Consider the following 24,095-nt stretch of genomic DNA (forward strand, 5'->3'; position numbering starts at 1 on the left):
CTAGTGCCCCGACCAGGGACGGAACCTGCCCCCTCTGCAGTGGAAGCACGGAGCCCTAACCACTCGACCACCAGGGAATTCCCAGAGCCTGTTTTTGGAATGAACTTCTGGAAATGAACTTCCCAAGCCTTCTTGTGCATGCTGAAAATGTCAAAGGGGGAATAAGAAGTTTTTTTTATGTATGCCAGAGATAAAAACTGGCAGCCCATGGGCCAAATACAGGCCATAGGTGTATCTTGTTTGGCCTTCACTGTGTTTTAGGAAATTTTAAAATTAGTGGTCAATGCTTAAAACCTGATAGAGTACATTAAAAAAAAAAAGAAGGATTTATAGCTTCTCTCGGGAAACAATGCATGGCAACAATGGGCCACATTCCTACCTGACATCAGGGGCTATTGCTGAGGGGTGCTGCCCTCCGGAGCTGGGCCAAGGTCTCCAGTTCAGCACCAGCCCCCAGGCATCAGTCACTGCTGCTCCGTTCAGGGTCTGAGCAGCTCCCTTTGGTGTCAGTGTTTGGGCTCATCCTCTCACCTGTGGAGTTCAGGAGACCGAATGGTCAAAAGAACCCTTCCAAGTTACAACAATGACGCAAGAGCTACTTTCCCCATTTGAGAGTCGATTTATAGAAGTTAGCCCGCAGGGAACACAGATGTGCGACAGGAATGCCACCACTCCCCCTACCCTGTAGACATTGATAATCAATCCGCTGGACCCAGAACCTTCTCAACACAAGTGACTTTTCCAAGAAAGGCTTTTCCAATTTATCAGGTGAAAGCTTTTTTTCTTTTTTGGTGGCAAAATATATGTATCATAAATTTCACCATTTTAACCACTTTTAAGTGTAAAATTCAGTGGCATTAATTACTTTCACAAAGTTGTGCAACCACCGTCACTATCCATTTCCTGAACTGTCTCATCATCCCAAACAGAAACTCTGTGCTCATTAAACAATAACGCCACACTCCCCTCCCCCCCATCCCTGGTAACCTCAGGTCTACTTTCTGTCTCTATGAATTTGCCTATTCCAGGTACCTCATGTTAAGTGGAATCATACAATACTTATGCTTTTGTTTTGGGCTTGTTTTGCTTAGCATAATGTTTTCAAGGTTCATCTATGTTGTGGCATTTGTCCCTTTAGAAGGCTGAATAATATTCCATTGTACATCTAATATACCACATTTTATTTATCCATTCATCAGTTGATGGACATTTGGGTTGCTTCCACCTTTTGGCTATTGTGAATAGAGCCAGTATGAGCATTGCTATACAATATCTGTTTAAGTCCTTCCTTTCAGTTCTTTTGAATATAAACCTAGGAGAAGAATTGCTGGATCACGTGGTAATTCTATAATTTTTTGGAGGGACCACTGTACTGTTTTCCATAGCGACTGTACCATTTTGCATTCCTGCCAACAGTACACAAGGGTTCTAGTTTCTCTACGTCCTTGTCAAGATTTGTTATTTTCTTTCTTTTTTTTTTTTTCTGTTTTTTTTGTTGTTATTTTGTTTTGCTTGTTTTTAATGAGAGCCATTCTAGTGGATGTGAAGTGGCAGATGAAGACTTTTTGCCTATCCTGGAACCAAAAGACAGTTCAGGCTGAAAACAGTTATACGCTGGACAGGGCTTCAGGTATATGTACACGTGTCACATCTGGAGTTGCTGGCTAAGGTGAGCTGGGGAAATGGGGAGGTGGGGAGTGGACAGCAGCTACTCCCACTGAGAAATGCCTCATGGTCTGACATCACATGGCAGGTCATGTTCACAAGCCTCAAATCCCCAAATCCACCAAGTTTTCTCCTAGTACCTTCCACTGCCCCAGTGTTTCCCGAGTTTGATATTCAAGATTATTTAGGTAGTATGTAGATGAATATCTTTGTACTGATATAATAAAAAATATTCATTGAGTGCCTACTAAGTAACTCATTTTTCTAGGCATCGGGCATGGAACAGAACAAAACTCTCTGATTCTAAGCATGGAGGTTATATTCTACAAAGGTGTTTATTTTCGTACATGTTACAAAAATAATGCTTTTCCATTTATAATACTGATAAAAAGCTTCCCTTTTTTTTTTTTTTGCGGTATGCGGGCCTGTCACTGTTGTGGCCTCTCCCGTTGCGGAGCACAGGCTCCGGATGCGCAGGCTCAGTGGCCATGGCTCACGGGCCTAGTCGCTCCGCGGCTTGCGGGATCCTCGCGGACCGGGTCACGAACCCACGTACCCTGCATCAGCAGGCGGACTCTCAATCACTGCGCCACCAGGGAAGCACAAAGCTTCCCTTCTGAGTACCCTTATTTAAGTGAGAAAAATGAATCAACGTAAGGGAAAACATTTAGTAAATATTACCAGCGGGATGGGGACATGGCAAGAATCGGGAAGGAAGGTAGAGGAGTACAGGGGGATGATGTTTGGGAAACGTGCAGGTGACCTGCTTACCTTCACTCACCAACTGCCCAGCGCTGATTCTCTCAAGGTCCCCACCACACAAAAGCCCTAGGAGGTACGTGATGGAGGAGTTTCCCCATGAGAACAGCAAAGACTCTAACAGGGGTTCTTGAGGTAGTTTTCTTATTTGGAAAGCCTTGTTAGGAATTCCACAAATTCCCTCTGCTAAAGCTGCACACGAATTTTTGTTCTTGGCCAGAATTTTATCAATTAAGGTGGCGACTATTAATTGGAACTCAGCGTTCCCCAGTGCCTCCTGCTTTGGGAGCAGAGCGCCCTCTGGTGGCAAACAAAAGAACCTTCGGCGGCAAGTACAACATAATAGCAGATCAAAGGCGGCCAAGAATATTGAACAGGAACTTGGAGACATCCTAGTCCACCCCTCTTGTTGTGCAGGTGACGAACAAAGGTCTGGAGAGAGGCCCTGGCCTTGCCAGAGTCACACAGTTCATGCCAGAGTCTCTGTTGATTCGGCAGAAAATATGCACACAGGCCGGGCTCCCCTCATTACTAGCTGTGTGACCTTGGACAAGTTACCTAACCTTTCTGAGCCTCGATTTCCGCTTTTGTGAAATCAAGATGATAATGGTTTCTCCCTTTGCATCTGCTGGAGGATTAGCTGAGCTAACACTGTAAAGTGCTTGATCTGGGATCCTTTGTATTGTGAAAGACCAAAGAACAAGTTACTTTCCTTGGGGGAAGTAACACTTAAGCACACTGCCAGTGCCTCACTTGCAGTACTTTACACCAGTAAGTACCAACCCCCTGAAGCCAGAACAGGAGGTGGTGAAGATTAGGACTACTGTCCTGGCTCTTGGACCCCCAGACTAGAACCTGTCTTGACCTGACCAGCACCAGCTACACCGCCTGAAACTCTCTAGGCACCAGGCTGAGGGTGACAGGAGGCAAAGATCCTGTCCCATGACTCTGGAGTTTCTTGGAAATCAAGGGCTACTTTACGGGGACTTACAGGTACTCACCGACCTTTATCTCTTATGGACAGATGGGAGCTATAGTGGGAGTCAACTTTATCTGTTTTGAATGCACTTTTTATCAATTAGTTCACACCACTGTAAGTATTTCAAACCCTTCCCTCCAACATGTATATCAAAGGACCCAGAACAGTACAGAAACCCACCTCTATTATCAGTTAAACTCATTATCCTTTACTCTTTCTGCAAACTTAAATCATCCCTCAAAAGCAATTTGCTTTACAATGTCCAGGACCAATAAAATTACCTTTGTAGAGCCCCAGTTTTCTCATCTGTAAAATGGACATAAGTAACACCCACATGGCATTACCTCCTGGGTTCAGTGTAAAAATCAAACAAAATAATGAATGAAAAGTGCTTTGAAAACTAAAAAGTGCTATAAATGTTACAGGGATTAGTCTTTTTCATATAATCTGGGCATCGTTCAGGCACCTGGGGACTGCTTCCCAGAAAGGCAGGCATACGACTTAAGAAGACAAATCAGTCCTCTCATACAGGCTGGCACTGTAAATCCAAAGACAAGAATATACTGTTTTAAAGAAATCCAGCTCCTTTGCTGAAGCTGGAAACAAGGGAGACTCTTCATGACCCTCACTGTGGTGTACTTGGATTCGAATGGCACTGTGGCCTGCAATCCGTTTTGCATCCCACATGTCCCTGTTCTGTAGGGGATAATATTTTCACAAGAAACAAGTCCGAAAGTGTGTCCAGTGTTTTAGCCTTCCTTAACCCTGGGGCAGGAGGCAGAAAGAGTGAGGTTATTCTACCTTCTTGCTGCAAAATTGATGATGATGATGATGGGGTACAGGATCTCCTTTGGAGGCTGAATGATTTTCCAACATGATGCATCGAGTATGAAATACAGCAAAACTCACACTCAGCCTCCTTACCTATAATTCTTACCAAGTATTCCTAGCAAATAATCTCCATGACCTTCATGAAAACAGGCATCTATATAGGAAAGGTTAATTTTTTCCCTCCATTTTCCTTTCTCTATAGAAATATAATTATTAAACTAACAAGGCACAACCATTACTAATTTCAAATCAGTTTGTATTAAAGGTGTGGCGACAAGTCGCTTAAGAAAGGTTGAATTTGACATCTTTGTCACTAACCTTCAACTGTAATTACCACTGTTTACATTTAACTGTTGGGAGGGTGTTGCAGATCCCTTTGAGAATCTGAAGGGAATCATGGAATCTGGCCCCTGAATAATAATTATGCATATAAAATTTGCATACAACTTCACAGAATTCACATCTTCCTAAACTAGGTTTAAAGGAGTCCTAATTTTGCCTCTAGTTTGGGTAACTCGCCCATCATTCTTCAGGGTAAAATTCTTCTGCAGTACATGTGGTGTTGGGAGCTTTTCAGGTCTTCAGGTCAGGCTGACACTGAAAGCCCTTGAGAGCAGATTTCATTCTGCATTTTAGGCACTGAGTACATGAATCTATTTTTGTCTATTTCTAACTTCTCCAGAGAAAGACTGCATTTGTCTTTCTAGGACACCAATCACATTCCCATGTCCTCTTGTTCTCCTGGCAAAATGCTGAACAAAGAAGGAGAGATTTTGACTCTGTGTGGCTTGAATGCGTTAAACAAACAAAAAAAAAAAGCTTAATTGAGGTAGAATTGACTTTCAATAGATTATATGTTTAAAGTGTACTGTTTGATAAGTGTTGATGTGTAATACACCCACGAAGCTATCACAACAATCACGATAGAGAACATATCCTTACCCCCCAAAATTTCTTTGTGGCCCTTTGTAATCTCTCCCTCCCACCCTTCCTCACCTCACCATCCCCGGGCAACTGCGGATATGCTTTCTGTCCCAATTGATTAGTTTGCATTTTCTAGAATGTGACTGGCCCAAGGTCATCCCAACGCTAGCACCGACCCTAGGTTGGGGGGCTGGAGCTTCTGACTTCTGGTCTCAGCATTTCCCTTACAAGGTGGGCTGCCCTCTGTGAAGGACTGAACATCTCCATCACAAGCCCAGCCAAGAAAGTGTCAGCACCAGGAATACCCCTGGGATACCCTTGATTCCAGCCCCAGGGTCAATGTCATATACTTCAAAATAGGCGAAGAAACACCATAGACGTGTTGAAGGTCCACAAGAATGACCATTTTGCTTTTCACTTTATTCTAAAATGAGTTCTTGTGCATCAGAGCAGAAAAAAAAATGACAGAAATACTGAACCTAGCGAATTTAGTAGAAACCATTTAAAATAAAGATACTAAGTAATGGATTGCAAGTAGAATTAAAATAAATGATCCAAAATACAAGTCTCACTCTACAGACTACAAGGCTCATTCACTTGCCTTCTTCAGCCTCACAACACCCCTAAGGGTAGGAGGAAGAAAACGGCTATCTCCATTTTGTACACAGAGAGCTAAGGCCCATGATATGCTCCAGAGCTCAGACCTTTGAGTGTCAAGGCTAAGGCCACAGTCATGTTCTCAGCAAATCCAAGGTCCTTCCCAACGTGTAAGAGAAGTATAAGCACCTGGATCCCTGGGCACGTCTGCTTAAAAACGGACAAATCTGCTTGTTAACGTGACTAGACTCAGTGTACTTGGTACAAAACTGAATTTCACAAAGAGCTTTGAAGAGCACGTGGCAGTGTGTGGCAGTGATTGGATGTGTATAACCTGTCCTTGGTTATTTGAAGAAGAGGAGGTGTGTTTCTGAGCAATCAGGCACCCCGTATGTGAAAGGAATGTTTCCACAGCATTTCAAGGAGGCCCATGGAGCTGGTGGGTGGACCCCAAGATGCCCTGGACCCAGGTTCTCCCACCAGGAGACCGGCGTGCTCACAAGCAATGGACCTGCATAGGGGAACCAGGACTCCTGTAAGCCTCCTCACAGAAGCGATGGTGACACTGTCCATGGGCTCCCCTCAGACGACAGTCACATTGCTACTTGGCCCATCCCTTTGGTCCTGTGTTCATCCACTCAGAGTCCTCTTGATCTTTCTTCCTGCGAATGAGTTTTTCCCCATGATGGTCCAAGGACTTGGGCCTTCTCTCCACTCCCGCAAAATGGGTATAGCCCTCATTTCTAATAATCTTTTGAAACAACCTCTGCTTTCCCTTCTCCCTATTTACCCTCCGTGCGCACGCACCCACACACAGACACAGAGCGCATTACAGAACTGCCTTCCTTAGATACCCTCTGATCACAAGTGATGAATGATGCAGCAGTGGGCTGCCCCTGTGGTCGGGGAACATGTGGTTCCACATGGTTTCTACCCTGAGTCGTTCAGAAATAAGGAACTGCTTCTCCTCACACATCCCCTGTACGTTTCATTTATATCCCAACTTCCGCCATGCTAGCCTTGGCCAACCTGCCCATGGAAGCCAGGTCTGACGGCTTTTTTGAGAAAATGGATACGAAAAACGATGAGGGGGCAAGTCACCGAGAAATCAAACCCCCTTCCCCAAATCACAAAGAAAAGCAAATCCCCACCGGGGTCAAGAGCAGGACCCAAGGGCTCCTTTTGAGGCACAATGACTTCACTGCTTATTAAACCACAAGGTCTGAGCGTTGGAATGAACCTTACCAGATCTGTCCCTTAAAGAGTAAAGTCAACCCCAAAGTTTTCCGGATCTGCAAATGAAATTTGGATTGGTTAAGAAGCAGCGTGGCGTCTCTCCTCCCTCCGAGCACAAATCCCTGTGTGCTTAGCTCTGTTCCAGCTCCAGATCTGCCCCTTGGCTGTGCTGCCTCACTCCAGGCTCAGTCTGGGAATAAGCCACCACAACGCCCTCCTCTGCACTTCGACAGCAGGACGGTAAGCGTCACGAATGGGCTCCTCACTTCCTGAAACAGTCTGCACGTATATGTGGGCTTCCTCTGCTCCCGTGATATTCTTCTCCTGTGTGGGTAACCTCCTAGGATTCTTGAGAAAACAAACAGGTTTAAAAAAAAACACATCAAAGACTTTTGCTTCTGGTCAAGGTGGAGTAACAGAAGCCAGATTTACCCTCCCACCTGAAACAACCAACCATCAGACAAAATGTTTGGAACAGTTTTCAAGACATTGGACACCATCAGTGTGATCATTGATATGGTTGGGTTTTAATCTACCATCTTCCTATTTGTTTTCTATTTGTTCTACCTGTCTGCTGGTACTTAACATTTTTTTCTGTCTTCTTCTGTATAGATTTTAGAAGCACCTTACTGAGTTCCATGAAAAAATATTTTTCCATGAAAAATATTTGCTGAGGTTTATATTGGAATTACACTTATTATACAGATCAATTTGAAGTTGTTTGATATCCATATACCATTGAGTCTTCTTATCCAGGAGCATTGAATACCAACTCCCATTATTTAGGTCTTACTTAATATCTTTTACTGAAGTTTTATTATTCTCCATAAAGGGATTACATGTTTTTGTTAGATTTATTCCTCATCATTCTGTGTTATTTTTATTACCACTACAAAATGGTATTTTTTAAAAATTACTTTTTCTCATTAATTGTTATTGATTTTTAGCAATGTGAATTACTTTTTAATATTGATTTTATATCCAGTAAACTTGTTAAAATATCTTGTTAGTTCTATTAATTTATCTGTAGATAATTTGGCTTTTCTATGTAGATAATCATATCATCTGTAAATAATGACATTTTTGTTTCTTCTTTTCCAGTCTTACGCTTTCTGCTTCTTTTTCTTTTTTTTAAATCTTTATTGAGGTATAATTGACACATAAAATTGTAAGATATTCAAAGAGAATAGTGTGATTATTTGACATACATATACATTGTGAAAGGATTCTCCTGCACTGAGTTAATTTCTACCTCTTTTTCTCATCCTGCTGCGTTGACTAGGACCTAAAGTATAATATCAAATAGAACTGGTAACAACGAGCATCCTTGTTTTGTTTCTGATCTGAAAAAGAATCATTAACATTTTACCTTTAGGTATGATATTTGCTGTAATTTTTTTTTTTAAAGATGCCTTGTTTCAAGTTAAGGAAGTGCCTTTTAAATTTTTGGTTTGCTTGGAGTTCACATCGCAAATGGCTGTAAAATATTTTTGAATTCTCTTCTATGGAAATGATCACATGATTTTTCTCTTGTACCACTGAAATAAGTGATATTAAATTAATTTTCTAATATTAAATAAATCTTGAATTCCTGTCCAGCCAGTAAAAATATAATGAGAACCTCCTTTGTGCTTACCCTGCACTTCTCCTGTACACCAGAGGCTTTAAGACCCTTAGCTTGTTTGCCATGTGAATGATGTATAATGATTATAACCAGGAGTTCTTACCTCAGCTATCCTGGGACTGTCATAGATTTCTGAAATTTCACAAGGCCTCTCACTTTCCTAAGTTGTTTTAAAAAATAAAACAAAATAGAGAAGAAGAAATGAAAGATTACAGCATTTGCCCATGACCATGATTAAAATCAGTGGTTCTTAAACCTGGCTGCACACAGAGAGCTTTAAAAATAAAACAAAATAAACAAACAGGTAATAACTCCCCCCTCCCAGAAAAAACATAAACAAGAGATACCACTGTGAATTACTTCAAAAATAATCCAAGTTGACAGTGTGGAAAAGTGGGTGGAAGCGGAGATGGAACAAGATTGGCCGTTGTTAATAACTAGATTCATTACACTATTCTCTCTACTTTAGTATCTGCTTAACGTGATCCATCATAAAATGTTGAGATATTTTTGGTACCAATGCCACAGCTCTAACATTCAGAGATTCTGATTTAATTGGTTTTGGTGGTTGGTATTTTCATAGCCTCCAAGATGATTTTAAAGTGCCCTGAAAGACTGAGGAACCATTACTTAAATAATACCACCAACAACCACAATATTTCTTAATATATTTAAAGTTTACAGCTTGTCAACGCATCTTTATACCCATGATCTCATTCCATCCTTACACCTCCGCTTACCTCTTAAAATAAGTTGGGTAGGGACTTCCCTGGTGGCACGGTGGTTAAGAATCCGCCTGCTAATGCAGGGGACATGGGTTCGAGCCCTGGTCCAGGAAGATCCCACACGCCTGCAAAGCAACTAAGCCCGTGCACCAAAACTACTGAGCCTGCGCTCTAGAGCCCGCGAGCCACAACTACTGAGCCTGCGCTCTAGAGCCCGCGAGCCACAACTACTGAGCCTGCATGCCACAACTACTGAAGCCTGCATGCCTAGAGCCCGTGCTCCGCAACAAGAGAAGCCACCACAGTGAGAAGCCTGCGCACCACAGTGAAGAGTATCCCCCATTCGCCGCAACTAGAGAAAGCCCGCGTGCCACAGTGAAGACCCAACGCAGCCAAAATTCAAAAAAAATTTTTTTAATTAAATAAATAAGGTGGGTATATATTTTTTTCTTTTTGGCCGCACTGCACAGCTTGTGGGATCTTAGTTCCCCACAAGGGCAAGGAGGGATTGAACCCTGGCCCTTGGCCGCTGAGACCACGGAGTCCTTACCACTGGACCGCCAGGGAATTCCTGAGGTGGGTAGTTTTTATGACTCTTATTTTAGAGTTGAACTAACCAAGAAACAGAAAATGTTAAGTCACTTGTCCAGGATCATATAAATTGTACAGTGGCAGAGCCAGGGTTAGAACCTACGTTCTTTACTCCCCATTAACGCCTACCACTGTGAGAACTATCAGGAATGTTCATAAATAAGGATGGAATTAGAGCCCAGAGTCTAAACAACACAGTTGTATCACAGCCATGGACCCTGGCTGGATGTGGGTCAGGGTGGCCCTTGAATTCTGAGCCTGGTCTCCAGAGCAATCTGGTATTTGCATGGGGTGGGGTCGGGAGATTCCCTTGTGACTGATGTGTGTTCAGAAGTGGGAAAAAGACAAAGATAAACAGAGTCACATACTCCTGGACGTATCCCTACGATAGACGCCTCAGGGTCTGTTTGTCTGCCATCCTTCCTAAGATCACCTCCATCCTCTTTGTGAAGCTTGTGGCCTTGTTTCTCAAGGCTAGAGAACACACCCACTGTACTGACGTGTTTGCCGTAGCAACAAACGTCCCTCTCCGCTGCCACTTTTTGCCATCCCAGATACCATCCTCAAGTGACACAAGGGTTGTGTGACAAATCAGCTCTGCCTGGAGGATAATGTCATGAGTCTGAGACAGAAACTGAGGCACAGAAACATCCACCACCTCATCCTCAGAAAACAGACGTGGGTCCTGACACCCTCAGCCCAAAGCCAGTTCATCAAATACCGATTCTTGCCAACACGTCAGACCCAAAGAAGCTGCTAATCACCTCGGTGGACTCACTGCTGCTTCTTCTTTGGTGAATCAGAGTAAATAGTAAGGCCACCAGCAGGGCCGTGGCCACCAGGGACGGGATGCCAGCTGCTAATCCAAGAGAAGGTCCACAGTCCTGCACAGAGAAAACAGTCAGGTTCTCCCAGAAAAAAAGGAAGAGTTTGATTGATTAAAAGTAAAACAAAACCCTACATGGACCCTAAGTTTCGTACACAAAATCAAAAGGGTAATGAAATAACAGTGAAAAATTGTTTGCAACGTACATGACAAACGGCTCATTTTCATAGGAGTTAATGTACATAGTTTAAATCAATTGGAAAAGGGTGATAATTCAGTAGAAAATTGGACAAATATATGAACAGGCCATTCCTAGGAACAGAAATACAAATGTTGCATCAACACAGGAAGAGCTGAAATACAGTTCAAAGCAACAATTAGATACCATTCTTATCTATTAGTCTGGCAAAAAGTAAAAGGTTTTAGTGTATCCCACACCATTTTGATATGAATTTTTTAATTTATTTACATTAAATGCATGAGCCAATTGTTTTTCAGACTCCCATTTTGCTTTGATCTGAGTGGAAATAGCCACGCTTGTAGCCCCATAGGTTTTCAGATTTGCAGATTATTTGAAAATACCAAAGATAGTGTTCAGAATCTCGACACACATGCAACGTCGTATAATACTGGATTCTTCTTCATTTTTTGGGGGGTGATTTTATTAAAGAATGACATGATACATAAAAGTATATACATTATAAATATACAGCTTGATGACTTTTCACGTGATGAACCCACCGATGTAACCAGCACCCAGATGAAGAAACAGAACATTACCAGCCCCCCAGAAGCCCCTCGGGCTCCGCTCCAGTCACTGCATGTGTAACCTCTATCCTGAAATCCATCACCATAGGTTATTCTTGTCTGTTTTTCAATGTCATCTAGATGCACGTAGAAAGTATGTAGTCTCTTGTGTCTAGCTTCTTTTGTTCAACACTTTGGGAATCATCTGTGATTTTGCGTGTTCTCCTTCACTTTTGAACTGAGTTGGTCATAAGAATAATAGTTGAGGAAGATTCTGTGCTTGGTGACAGTTCACATATCAAACTTTAATCCTCAAAACGAATGCATGAGATGGGTACAGCATTATCCCCATTTTCTAAATGACCAAACTAAGGCTCCATAAGTTAAGTGATATACTTACTGCTCCTTTCCCACTGGTAACAGCTGGGGAGGAAGTCTGGGTGGAAAAAGAATATACGTCTTAAGAAAACAAAATCTATAGAATGCACGTCACACAACACAGTCTGTCCAAGGCTAAGCTGTAATGCCTGAAGTATATACCTTTGCTAAACTTTTTATTAAAAACAACTGCCGAACACAACCCTCTTTGATTGCTTCTCAGGTAAGAAGGAATAAAATTGGGTTACAAGGAGAGAGAAATCAGAAATTCAGGTGAGGTCTTCATTATTCACCCGGTGGATTTGCCATAACAGGTTTCAGAACTCAAAAAGTTTTTCTCCTGTCCCAAGTCCCCACACCCTTCCCAGCACACTTTGGGTCTACTTATCCCCATTGCTAGAAGGGAAAAAAGTTCAATACCAGTGGAAGCCAGGCTCTTTAAGGAGGCCTTACCTGTTTCCAAACTGCAATGAAGCGAATGGCTTGGGCAGGTACCTGAAGTTGTGGATTATCCATGCTCCTGGGATAATTCTACATTGAATGAGTACAGCACATGTTCCTATTTCACATCTCCACTCAAGGAGGGGCACTGGATTTTACCCATTTATGAGATATATCAGATGAGAGTCTTATCTGGATCAATAAATCTCATGGCACAGAGTTCCACATTAGCAACTGACCCATGTAAGCTACGCTAGGTGATGCCGTGTGGGGTTAAGAGCACGAGTCCTAGGCTCACGCTAGCTGGAATGAAATGGCGATTTCTCCACTCACAAGCTAACGAGCCTCATTTCTTCATCTATACAATAGGGCTGTGAGTACCTACCTCTAGGATTGGTAAAAGGATCAAATGAGCGCCAGGAGTATAAGCTTTTGTCATTCCTTTAAACTTGTCAAAGCTCTGGCCAGACCTGTTATATATTGAATATTCTCATCAACCTCAGTGAGTACACTGGAATCCCAGGGGCTTGGACTTCTGACAGTTATTGTCTCTATTTTACCAAAAAAAAAAAAAAGATCCAGATCTCAGAGAAGTTATAGGTCTTCTCCCAGGTTTCATAGGTAACCATAAATCTAACCCAAATGTGGATGTTTGCATTCCAAGCCTAAGCCTCTTTCCCAGAGAGCTCCCATCAAAGGAGAGATTTGCTAACCAGGTATTGACACTTGGTACTTACATGGCTACAGTTTTTAAAAATAGAACTACTGGGGCTTCCCTGGTGGCGCAGTGGTTGGGAGTCTGCCTGCTGATGTGGGGGACATGGGTTCGTGCCCCGGTGCGGGAAGATCCCACATGCCGCGGAGCAGCTGGGCCCGTGAGCCGTGGCCGCTGGGCCTGCGCCTCCGGAGCCTGTGCTCCGTGACGGGAGAGGCCGCGGCAGTGAGAGGCCCGCGTACCACAAAAAATATATATATATAGAACTACCATATGACCCAGCAATCCCACTGCTGGGCATATACCCTGAGAAAACCATAATTCAAAAAGAGTCATGCACCACAATGTTCATTGCAGCTCTCTTTACAATAGCCAGGACATGGAAGCAACCTAAGTGTCCATTGACAGATGAATGGATAAAGAAGATGTGGCTCATATATACAATGGAATATTACTCAGCCATAAAGAGAAACGAAATTGAGCTATTTGTAGTGAGGTGGATGAACCTAGAGTCTGTCATACAGAGTGAAGTAAGTCAGAAAGAAGAAAACAAATACCGTATGCTAACGCATATATACAGAATCTAAAAAAAAAATGGTTCTGAAGAATCTAGGGGCAGGACAGGAATAAAGACGCAGACACAGAGAATGGACTTGAGGACATGGGGAGTGGGAAGGGTAAGCTGGGACGAAGTGAGAGAGTGGCATGGACATATATACACTACCAAATGTAAAGAGATAGCTAGTGGGAAGCAGCCGCATAGCACAGGGAGATCAGCTCGGTGCTTTGTCACCACCTAGAGGGGTGGGATAGGGACGGTGGGAGGGAGGGAGACGCAAGAGGGAAGAGATATGGGAACATATGTATATGTATAACTGATTCACTTTGTGGTACAGCAGAAACTAACACACCATTGTAAAGGAATTATACGTCAATAAAGATGTTAAGAAATAAATAAATGGATAAATAAAATTTAAAAAAATAAATAGCTACAGTTTTACCGAAGTGCAATCTCACCCCACCCCCACCTTAAAGCTGCATTTACCTTAAGGGTTCTATTTCTCAGGGTGATGCCAAGAGTTGCATATCGTTTTGGGTAAGATATTTTGTCTTCAGGTTACAGAAATTCACTTGGGCTGGCTTTGGCCCCCCAAAATGAGTTACCTCTAAGGATTCAGGGGTACCTCATGGAGCCCATGGGCAGTGGGAATCTGGCCTCTCTAGGGACTGAAGCTGGGGACCGGGAACTTGTCAGAACCAAAGCCATCCCTCCTGGGATCTCTCCATCACTCCAGGGTAGAATGGCCTTTCACCTGTACTTTTCTCTGCCTGTTTGCTTCCTTCTTTCTCTCTCCAGATGGATTTTTCTGCCCTCATGGACACCTGCTAATCGTACCAGCTAATGCTTATGGAGAACTTACTATGTGCCAGGCTGTTCAAGTACTTTTCCTGTATCAACTCATTTATTCTTCACCATAGCCAGTGAAGCAGGACTATAACGATCCCCATTTTACAGAAGAGAAGAGTGAGGCACAGAGAAGTCAAGTAACTTGTGCAAGGTCACACAGCCCTAAGTGACAGATGCCGAGTGGTCTGGCTCCAGGGTCCAAGTTCTTAACCGTTGGACTACTCTGCCTTCCATGACCAAATGCAGCATCCCAACCCAGTTTTTATACTTGACAGTTCAGTATGGCCCAGTAGGGGCAGACTTGCATATGTGGCCCTGTCCCCAGCTCCCTGCAGAAAAGCTCCCATGAGCTGAGTATCCACCTTTCCCTACCTTCCAGGGCTCTGGTGTTCCCAGTCATCCAGCTGCACCAAAACGGAAGGGTTCTATGGTAGAAATATAACTGCCAGGTAGGGTGGCCAGCCGTCCTGGTTTTCCACAGAAATTGCCTAAGTGGTAGCGCATTCAGTGCTAAAACCAGACAGTTCCAGGCAGGCTGTGGTGGCTGTTGTCCTACATAGGTTCAAAGGGAGGAGGGACAGCTCTCAGAGAAATGTGCTGTGAACCTGAGATGCTCCCAAAGTGATGACTAACAGTGTAAGGGCCTGCCTCTCGACCCATCCACCCTCACCGCCCCAAGCAACGGCTTCTTGCTTCTCTGAGTTACCTTCGTAGGCTGGGCCAAGCCAGGATAAGACAGAACCCGGGGTCGCTATGGACCTGCTGGCTTCGAGCAGCCGGGGGGAAGTGCCAGCAGTGGCCATATTAAAAGGTTTTGACAGGTAAGGAGAGGGACAGGGGAATTTGTCTGCAGACAACAGGCAGAGGCAGAAGCAGGGAGCAGAGTAAGTCAGGGAGGGTCCGAAGGCAGGGCCGCCCCGGGAGGGTAGAGCAGGTGCCAGGGAGTCACGGACAGATGTCAGGGCCGCCAGTGGCCTCAGAAGGCCGGCAGTGAGTCTCGAGGTTCTACCTTTCTGCTGCTCTCCAGAATGACGCCCCCACGGTACAGTAAACACGAGCACGGGCTTAAGCGTCCTCTTTCCTGATGATTCAGTTTATTCTCTTTGAATAACCGTATGACTTTTCAGAAAACTTTGGCACAGCCGAAACCACTGAAAAATGGGGCCAGGAAAACACCTGGCTCCATCACAGCAGCACTTCCGCTCAGAAAACAATCCTGGCGTGTTATCTCTACACAGCACAAGAACAGAAGATGGAGGACCAATTCTGGATTGAAACGGTCCACCATCATCAACTGCAAATCTCCATGTGGACTTGCAACTAAATGTCACAGAGCCATAAAACATTCATTCTTCTTGACCCAATAATTCCCCTTCTAGGCTACATTCTAAGGGAATCAGCTTACGTGCTGACAAGGATTTATCTATACCTACGTTTATCACAAAATCATTCCTAAGAGTGATTAATCACTTAAATAACTCACTTGAAGAAATATCACGTGACCACCCTCAGTACGGTTATAAAGGTGGACGGAAAACATTTATCATATAAAGTTATGGGTAGAATAAGAAGACCATGGTACAAATGCAACAAAAGTCAAAATTTATGTAGAGTCAGACAGGACTGGAATTAGTGTCCCCAGTGTTTTCTGCTGATGGCAATTTAGCTGTTTTGGTTTTTTGCTATTTTCCTTTTCAAAATGTGTATTTATAATTTTTATAATAGAAAACATTTCTTTCAGCACCCACAGCTCTTTGTAATGCCTTTGGAACCCGTGTAACTTGTTGCTTCACGTGAGCTTTGGCATCCTGGAGGCCCAGTGTCAACTCTGCATTGATCTCTGCTGACCTGCCTGGTGAACGGGGACCGCTGTACTCACTGTGTTGGCCGGGAGTGTGAAGTTCAGTGAAAAACTCTGGAAGAGAGAAGGAAACATTAAAGCTCCCAGGAATGGTCAGCCAGACTCCTCACCCCTCCACCAAATGTCACTGGCCCTGGCGGATTCCGGGAGAATTTACTGACCCATGGGCTCAGTCAGTCCCAGCCTCCCCTCCCAGTCTTGGCCCCAAAAGACGGCAGGGGAGCAGCGGAGCCTGAGGTCATGAGTTCCTCCCTCAGCATCAAGGCAGTCTTGGCCTCTCTCCTTTTCCAGGTCCTCAGCCAGGGCCAGATTAAGGGACCAGCCAGTGAAGCTATTGCCTGAGCAGTCCTGACCCAAAAGGGCAGCAGAAACATCACTAGAAATTCAGCAGAGTGCTAAAAATTGCTTTTTCCCCCGGAACTCCTTTCAGGGAGGAAACTGTGTAAAGTGATGGCGCTTTCTTCTTGGGGTCCAACGAGAACACCTGCTCCGGGCTTCCCTGGTGGTGCAGTGGTTGAGAGTCCGCCTGCCGATGCAAGGGATGCAGGTTCGTGCCCCGGTCCGGGAAGATCCCACATGCCGCGGAGAGGCTGGGCCCGTGAGCCATGGCCACTGAGCCTGCGCGTCCGGAGCCTGTGCTCCGCAATGGGAGAGGCCACAATGGTAAGAGGCCCGCGTACCGCAAAAAAAAAAAACAACAACAAAAAAACCCACCTGCTCCTTCAACCCCCTCCCAGGAGGAGAAGCTGAGGAAGACAAGCTTCTGTTTTTGCAGAGTCTGAGGCAGGGGTTCCAGGCTGGAGCTGAGCTGGTCAGAATGACAGAGGAGATGCTAACCCTCTGTGCCCTCCCCTCACTCAGCAACCAGCCTTACCTCTCCCCCAAATATGGCATCAATATTTAAAGATTGTTGGCTCGATGGGGCACCGACATGTTAGCCTGCCCACGTGCCCACCTACCCGGCTCAGACCCTGCCCAGGGCCTCCAGTGGCTCCTTCCTCCTCCCTGTCCCCATGTCCTGTCACTCCAGTTTGGGCTCTTTGATGCCAGTTTTTCCAGGCTGCTCTTTACCCAGTCCCTTCTCTGCCTGGATGTGAAAAATGGGTGGACTTTGCTCCAACTCAGCTGGCGACGCTCTCTGCCCCTTGTTCAGGGAGCCGAAGTCATGTTTCTACTTTCCGGACCCCTGCCCCGCCCCCCGCTCGTGTCCACCAGCCCTGATTCCTGCCTCCTGGCTGGGCTCTCATTCAGCCCCAGCCTCCCTGGTTCCCCACAGCTTGGCTTAAACTCCAGCTCCTGATCTTCCTGAAGCTTCCCAAGACCTGGTTCTGTCATTCTAGAAGCAATGTGTTTGCTAAGTTTTAAAATTAAATGGTAGCCGACAATGGGAAGATTGGGAAGGATTAGAGAATCCAAGAGAATCCTAACATTTCAGACCTGAGGTGCCTTCAGGAGCATCTACCTCAGAACTCTCATTTTTTTAATACATCTTTATCAGAGTATAACTGCTTTACAACGTTGTGTTAGTTACTGCTGTACAACAAAGTGAATCGGCTATACGTATCCATATATCCCCATATCCTCCTGCCTCTTGCGTCTCCCTCCCACCCTCCCTACCCCACCCCTCTAGGTGGTCACAAAGCACAGAGCTGATCTCCCTGTGCTATGCGGCTGCTTCCCACTAGCCATCCATTTTTCATTTGGTAGTGTATATATGTCCATGCTACTCTCTCACTACATCCCAGCCTCCCCTCCCCCCTCGTGTCCTCAAGTCTGTTCTCTACATCTGTGTCTTTATTCCTGCCCTGCCACTAGGTTCATCAGTACCATTTTTCTAGATTCCATATATATGTGTTAGCGTACGGTATTTTTCTCTTTCTGACTTAGTTCACTCTGTATGACAGTCTCTACGCCCATCCACCTCACTACAAATAATTCAATTTCATTCCTTTTTATGGCTGAGTAAGATTCCATTGTATATATGTGTCACATCTTCTTTATCCATTCATCTGTCGATGGACATTTAGGTTGGTTCCATGTCCTGGCTATTGTAAATAGAGCTGCAGTGAACATTGTGGTACATGTCCCTTTTGGAATTATGGTTTTCTCAGGGTATATGCCCAGTAGTGGGATTGCTGGGTCATATGGCAGTTCTATTTTTAGTTTTTTAAGGAATCTCCATACTGCTTTCCATAGTGGTTGTATCAATTTACATTCCCACCAACAGTGCAAGAGGGCAGAACTCTCATTTTACAGAAGAGGAAGCTGAGGCCCAGGACTCCTCAGAAATTACCTCACGGATAAGTGAGAACAGGTGGAGCTTATCTTTTAAAACAGGCCAAGTGGGATTGGTCCATGTGACTCAAATCCAACCTGGAAGATGGTTCTAGAGGCAATACAGGCAATAGTCCCAATATATGCAAAATTGATGAGACACCTGTTTTAGCCAGCTTTCTGGAAGGTTGGAATTCAGAGAGGTTAATGAATGAGAAATTCCTTTGTGAACTAAAAATGTTCCAAGCACCTACAAGGTATCGTTCCCCCTACCCCCTGCTCCAGAGATTATGTCTTTCAATTAGGATGTCCCCAGCCAGCCAGCACACTTCAGTGAAGACTCTTCACTTCTCTGTCTCTTAGCAACAGGGGGCCCTCACTTTATAGAGAAGAAAATCAGTGAAGAATTTGAACAAGTTGCCCAAATTCACACGACTGGGTCTTTTGGTGACAGCCTCTTTCTACTACATTACAGGCTTCCTCAGGACTTCTAGAGTTTCTGCAGAATAATTGGAGCCCCCAATTATTCTGCACCTCCTCTTCCAGGACAGTATTAGGACAAGAGGGACATCTGGGCCGCCTCAGGTCAGGGTCTTCCTGCTCAAGGGACCTAACCACTACCTTTCATGGTAATGCCAACTGAGCCTGCAGAGGACGCTGGATGGTCTCTGCATCAAACACAGCTGCCCAGAGCCTTATCTCATCAGTGAGCACCGGGTACTGATGTCAGCAGGCCCCAGACAAAGCTTCCTTTGGGGGGACAGCAGAAGGGAGGAGCAGCAACAAGTGGGCCATTGCACGTGCTGTTTATCAACATTTGGATGACGAAGGTTTTGGCTAATTTCAGAAAGACATTTATATTTTGTAGAAGCACCCTACAGCGCTCTCATGGAAAGAAAAACATCACGTAAATGTGGGTGGAGAAGAATCTCACGCAGTGTCCTTTAGAGAGGCAGCTGGATGGGGCAAGGCAACCCTGGGCTTGGAGCCCCCTGATCTGGATTTGAGTCCAGACTCAGCCACTAAGTAGCTGTGTGGCCTGGGGAAAGTGAATCAAACTCTCTGGTCTCCATTTCCTCACAACAAATCTATTCTACCAGGCACTGTTTTTCCATCCTCAAAACAGGGATCTATTAACTAAGCCCAAAGGAAATAATGTCTGTGGCAGCTCTTTCGAAACTGTGAAATACTCCAGGTGGAAGAGCACGTGGTGTCATATTCTTCATGGCCTAGTCAGCACAGAGCGAGGCACAGAGAAGCCCCTGAGCAGATCTTGTTGCATGGAATTGTCTACATGGATTAGCAATATTCAAAGTACCGGGATTTGGTACAAGGCACTCATTGTTAGTCTAAGCACTAGGTGATATCTACATAATGGTTCTGAAGGTACATCAGGATCTCAGTGGCTGAGTGTCACTCATTATGAGTCTGCTGTTTGTGATGGGAAGGAGGGGGGATGGGATAACCACCACTCACTGTTATGAGTGAGTGGTCACACGCTGCACTCATACCCTCCCCACAAGGGGGGCACTCTCATCTCTACATCGTGGGTGAGGTGACCGAAACCAGGACAGTTTTCTCAAGGTCCCCAAGTGGTAAGTGGGAGAGGCTAGATCACAGATCTTCCCAACTCCAAAGCCTGAATTCAACTCCTTTTTGTTCTTTTTTTAAGTTTTAACTTCTTGTTAAAAGACTTTCAAGAGGGCTTCCCTGGTGGTGCAGTGATTAAGAATCTGCCTGCCAATGCAGGGGACATGGGTTCGAGCCCTGGTCCGGGAAGAGCCCACATGCCGCGGAGCAACAAAGCCCATGCGCCACAACTACTGAGCCCGCGCTCTAGACCCCGCGGGCCACAACTACTGAGCCGGCGTGCCTAGATCCCATGCTCTGCAACAAGAGAAGCCACCACAATGAGAAGCCCGTGCACCGCAATGAAGAGTAGCCCCCGCTCACCACAACTAGAGAAAGCCCACATGCAACAACAAAGACCCAATGCAACCAAAAATAAATAAATAAAATAAAATAAATTTATTGGGGAAAAAAAAAAGATTTTCAAGAAACAAGAATGCAGAGGGCGTCTTCTTTAGAGGACAGCCTTCTTCCTAACCTTCTGAACCCTCCCTGAACCGCCCTTTCCCCAGGAACTGGGTCCTGACTGTTGAATTCTGACCCCTAAGTCTCTAGTCTGGCTACTCCCCCAGCTCCTAGTAGATAGAAATGCGGGTTCTGGATCAGGAGAGCTCTTCCAATGTGGTGTCAGCAGGCAGGGCCCCTCCCCACCCCCGGAGGCCCAGAGGTGGGAGAGGTCAGCCCTCTAACCTGGGCCTGCAGCCCTCCAGTCCTCCTGTCACTCAGCCCTCCCATCCTACATCTGTTCCCGTGTGCATGCTTCTAACAGACTTTACTCCTAGATGTCAACTCCTTTTAATAATCTCTTTAAAAAGGAATCACAGAAGCCTCTTCTAACTTACCAAGCTTCATTCGACTGAGTCATAAGCAAACGTGTATCAAGTCAATAAGGAAGGTGGAGGGTTCCCGACGCAACTTACGACTCTCCCTGTTGCTGATCACCCAGCAGACAGCAGACTGAACAAATAAGGATAAAGGCATGGGTCGGACCCATTGCTTCAACTGGGAACTGAAATTAGCCGAAACATTTACTTTGCACCCTTGTATGTGGGGTTTTAAAAACAAAACCTTAATATTAAAATATAAGATGGAATCATCAAATACTAGATAGAATGTTTTTAAATGATTGTACATTGGAAAAGAATTAAAAGCCAAGCTCCTTAACTTCTTGCCCCAAGGGTACAGTTATATTTGAATTAGGAGATGTGAAATCTAAAAGTCTGGGGATTGTTTTTTATAGAGAGAAATGAAGGTTAGGCAGAGGAAAGACGCTAACCAGCACTCACCATTTCCGACAGCCTCCCGAGAGCTTTCTCCAAACACTGCCCTCAGCAAACTCCTTTCTTGCTGGTGTTATTGGCTTGTGTCTTGCATTTGTAGGAACATCCAGCTGGGAGAGCAAGGGTGACAGGAGAAGAGGTGGCTCCCACAGAGCTCTGGCCAAGCCATTTATGGTCAGGGGAGGAGCCCAGTCCTTGGCCCACCCCTTGGGGAAGATGGTCTTCTGCTTCAGGGCCACTGTGTAAGGGCCAGGTCATCTACCTTCGTCGTCTTCATTTTCTGTCCTTTTTACTTTTCAAGCCCCTTCCTTGGTTACACCTCCATCTCAGCAAAGAACCCAGAGCTGGCCTGAGAGCCTGGCGACTCCTGCACCAACATCCCTTTAGAAACAATGGGTTACACAGGCTGAGTGAGGCGGGCCACTCCACCTCCAGCTGCTAGGCCGTGGCGTGATCCCCGTCCCAGCAATGATGGAGTCAACACATCACCAGCATCGACGTAGGGGCCTGGGAGATGGGGGCTGGAGCCCGCTCTGTGTCGGAGGCTGTAGCTGCCTCAGTGAGCACATGCCGCAGGCAATGAGACGCGTGGCGGTGAGTTAGCTTCACCCCCTTTCTGTTCTCACATTTTGATGGGGAGCCTCGCAGAGCTGGAGGAAGCCATGAAGGTGGGCTACCTTATAATTCTTACGAGTTCTTTGTTAGGAGTTTGCCTCTTTAAAACAATGAAGGAGTTGGAGTCTCATGTCCACAAAACAATTAAAACCAATCATTTGGTCATTTCAATGAGTGCATTCATTCATTTACTAAACAAATCTTTTTGACAACTTCTCTATGTCACGTATTATTCTGAGCACTGTCCTGGGCTTGGTGATAAAGACAAATGAGGCCCGAACTCTTAGGGAATGTATGTTCCAGCGAGGCAGATGGACAACAATCTGAACTAAACAGCAAAAACCACTGTGGAGGAGCAAGCGGGGTGTCAGGGAAGAGTGACTGGGGTGACCAGGAGGCAGTTGCTTTAGACGTCTCTGAGAGCTGACATTTAAGATGCACGTGAAAGATGAGAGGAGGGTCCCAGGCGGAGGGAACAGGAAATGCAAAGTCCCGGGGATGAAGCAGGCTTCGTGTGCTGGGACCAGAGGGAGGCCAGTGTACCTGCAGGGAGGGACCTGGAAGAGGTTAAAGACAGAGTGAGCTAAGGGCCCGTGATGTGAGCAGGCAGGGCACGGTAAGATTTCCATCGTAGAGCAATGGGAACACTTTCAGGGCTTTTGGGAGGGAGAGGGGATGATCTAACTGATGTTGACAATATTACCCGGCTCCTCTGTGGAGCCTGGTTTATAGGGGACACAAGTGTTAACCTGGAGACTGGTTAGCAGAGCCCAAGTGAGTGGTGAGGCTGGCTGCCCTGGGATGAGGACAGTGGAGATGGAGAGGAGTCAATGGGTTTGTGGCTTATTGTGGGGATTAAGGCAGTGAGACTTGACGATGGAAGAAATGTGGGGCAGGGGAGGAGAGAGAAGGGGAGGGGAAGATCAGAATGAAGCCGACTCCTGGGTTTGGGGCTTGACTAACAGGCGTGGAGGCACCATCTGCCTAGGCAGGTGATACTGGAAAACGGGGTGTGGGGATCCAGGCACTGGGATGCTGTGCTGAATAAGACCTACGTGGCCTCTGCCTCATGGGGCTTCCAGTCCCCAAGACGCCACAGTGACGGCTCAACTGAATCCACAGGTGCCTGGACGTTGGGGAGACAGCACAGTTCAGAGAGGCCTGTGTGGAAAGCCTTGGCCGCCCTTCTGGACCGTGTGAGGTCTTAGGCAAGTGAAGTAACTTCTTCCAGCCTCCGCCTGAATCTATCAAGTGGAGAAAATACAGTTTACAATGACGGGACTATTGAAATCAGCACAACTGGTACAAATTATGCTTCTAACTTTGCTTGGTGGGCATAGACTCACACCTGGGCCAGAGAGCTGGACCAAGGAACTCGAGTTGATGGCCCCTGTTCCCTCTGACTAGGCTGTCTGTGGATGGGCAAGACCAGCAAGGTCCTTTTGGACTCTTTTTGTTTGCTATGCATCCACTGATCACCAACTCTCCCTCTGACGGACACGTTACTTCTTTAGAAGAATTGCTAAGACCTCCAGTCAGAGGGTGCTCTGGCCTAAGAGTCTGGGTCAGTCATGGTTCTCTGGTCATAAGCATCAAAACAGACTCTTTCTAATTTAAGAAGAAGGGGAATTGGTTGGTTGAGTGTAGGGGAGCTCACAGAAAGAAGAGAGGGCAGGGACCCCAGCTCTGGGTTGCTCCTGAGGCTTCAGCAGTAAGGACTCCTGGACAGTCCTCTCAGGATGTCCTCCCAGGGAAAACCAGCTCCGAAGTAGCTTGGCCCTTTTGCCCCTTGACCAGGACTCCAGTTCCAGGAAGACGATCTGATTGGTCTTGAGACAGACTGGGATCTGGGACCTGGGGCCCTTTGCTGCCGTGCTTGCACCTGGACAAAACTCTCCTCAAGCAACAAAATTCAAAGAAACTATAAAAGATACAAAGAGACCAAAAAACCCAGCTGCCACGTCTGAGATGTCCGAGCAGAAACAGGGTA

General features: G+C 45.6%; 1 protein-coding gene across 1 annotated transcript; it reads right to left on the reverse strand.

The window, feature by feature from the left end:
* Nucleotides 1-7,165: 7,165 nt before the first annotated feature.
* OPALIN (oligodendrocytic myelin paranodal and inner loop protein) lies at nt 7,166-12,398 on the reverse strand. Its single transcript, XM_024735104.1, has 5 exons — nt 12,336-12,398; nt 11,905-11,940; nt 10,696-10,815; nt 8,719-8,775; nt 7,166-7,339 (listed from the first exon to the last, which is right to left on the reverse strand). Exons 1-5 carry the CDS (start codon nt 12,396-12,398, stop codon nt 7,166-7,168), a joined length of 450 nt encoding a protein of 149 aa, XP_024590872.1.
* Between the last annotated feature and the right edge of the window lie 11,697 nt (nt 12,399-24,095).

This window comes from Neophocaena asiaeorientalis, unplaced genomic scaffold (assembly GCF_003031525.2).
Source record: "Neophocaena asiaeorientalis asiaeorientalis breed wild unplaced genomic scaffold, Neophocaena_asiaeorientalis_V1.1 scaffold240, whole genome shotgun sequence".
In the NCBI taxonomy this organism is placed as follows: domain Eukaryota; kingdom Metazoa; phylum Chordata; class Mammalia; order Artiodactyla; family Phocoenidae; genus Neophocaena; species Neophocaena asiaeorientalis.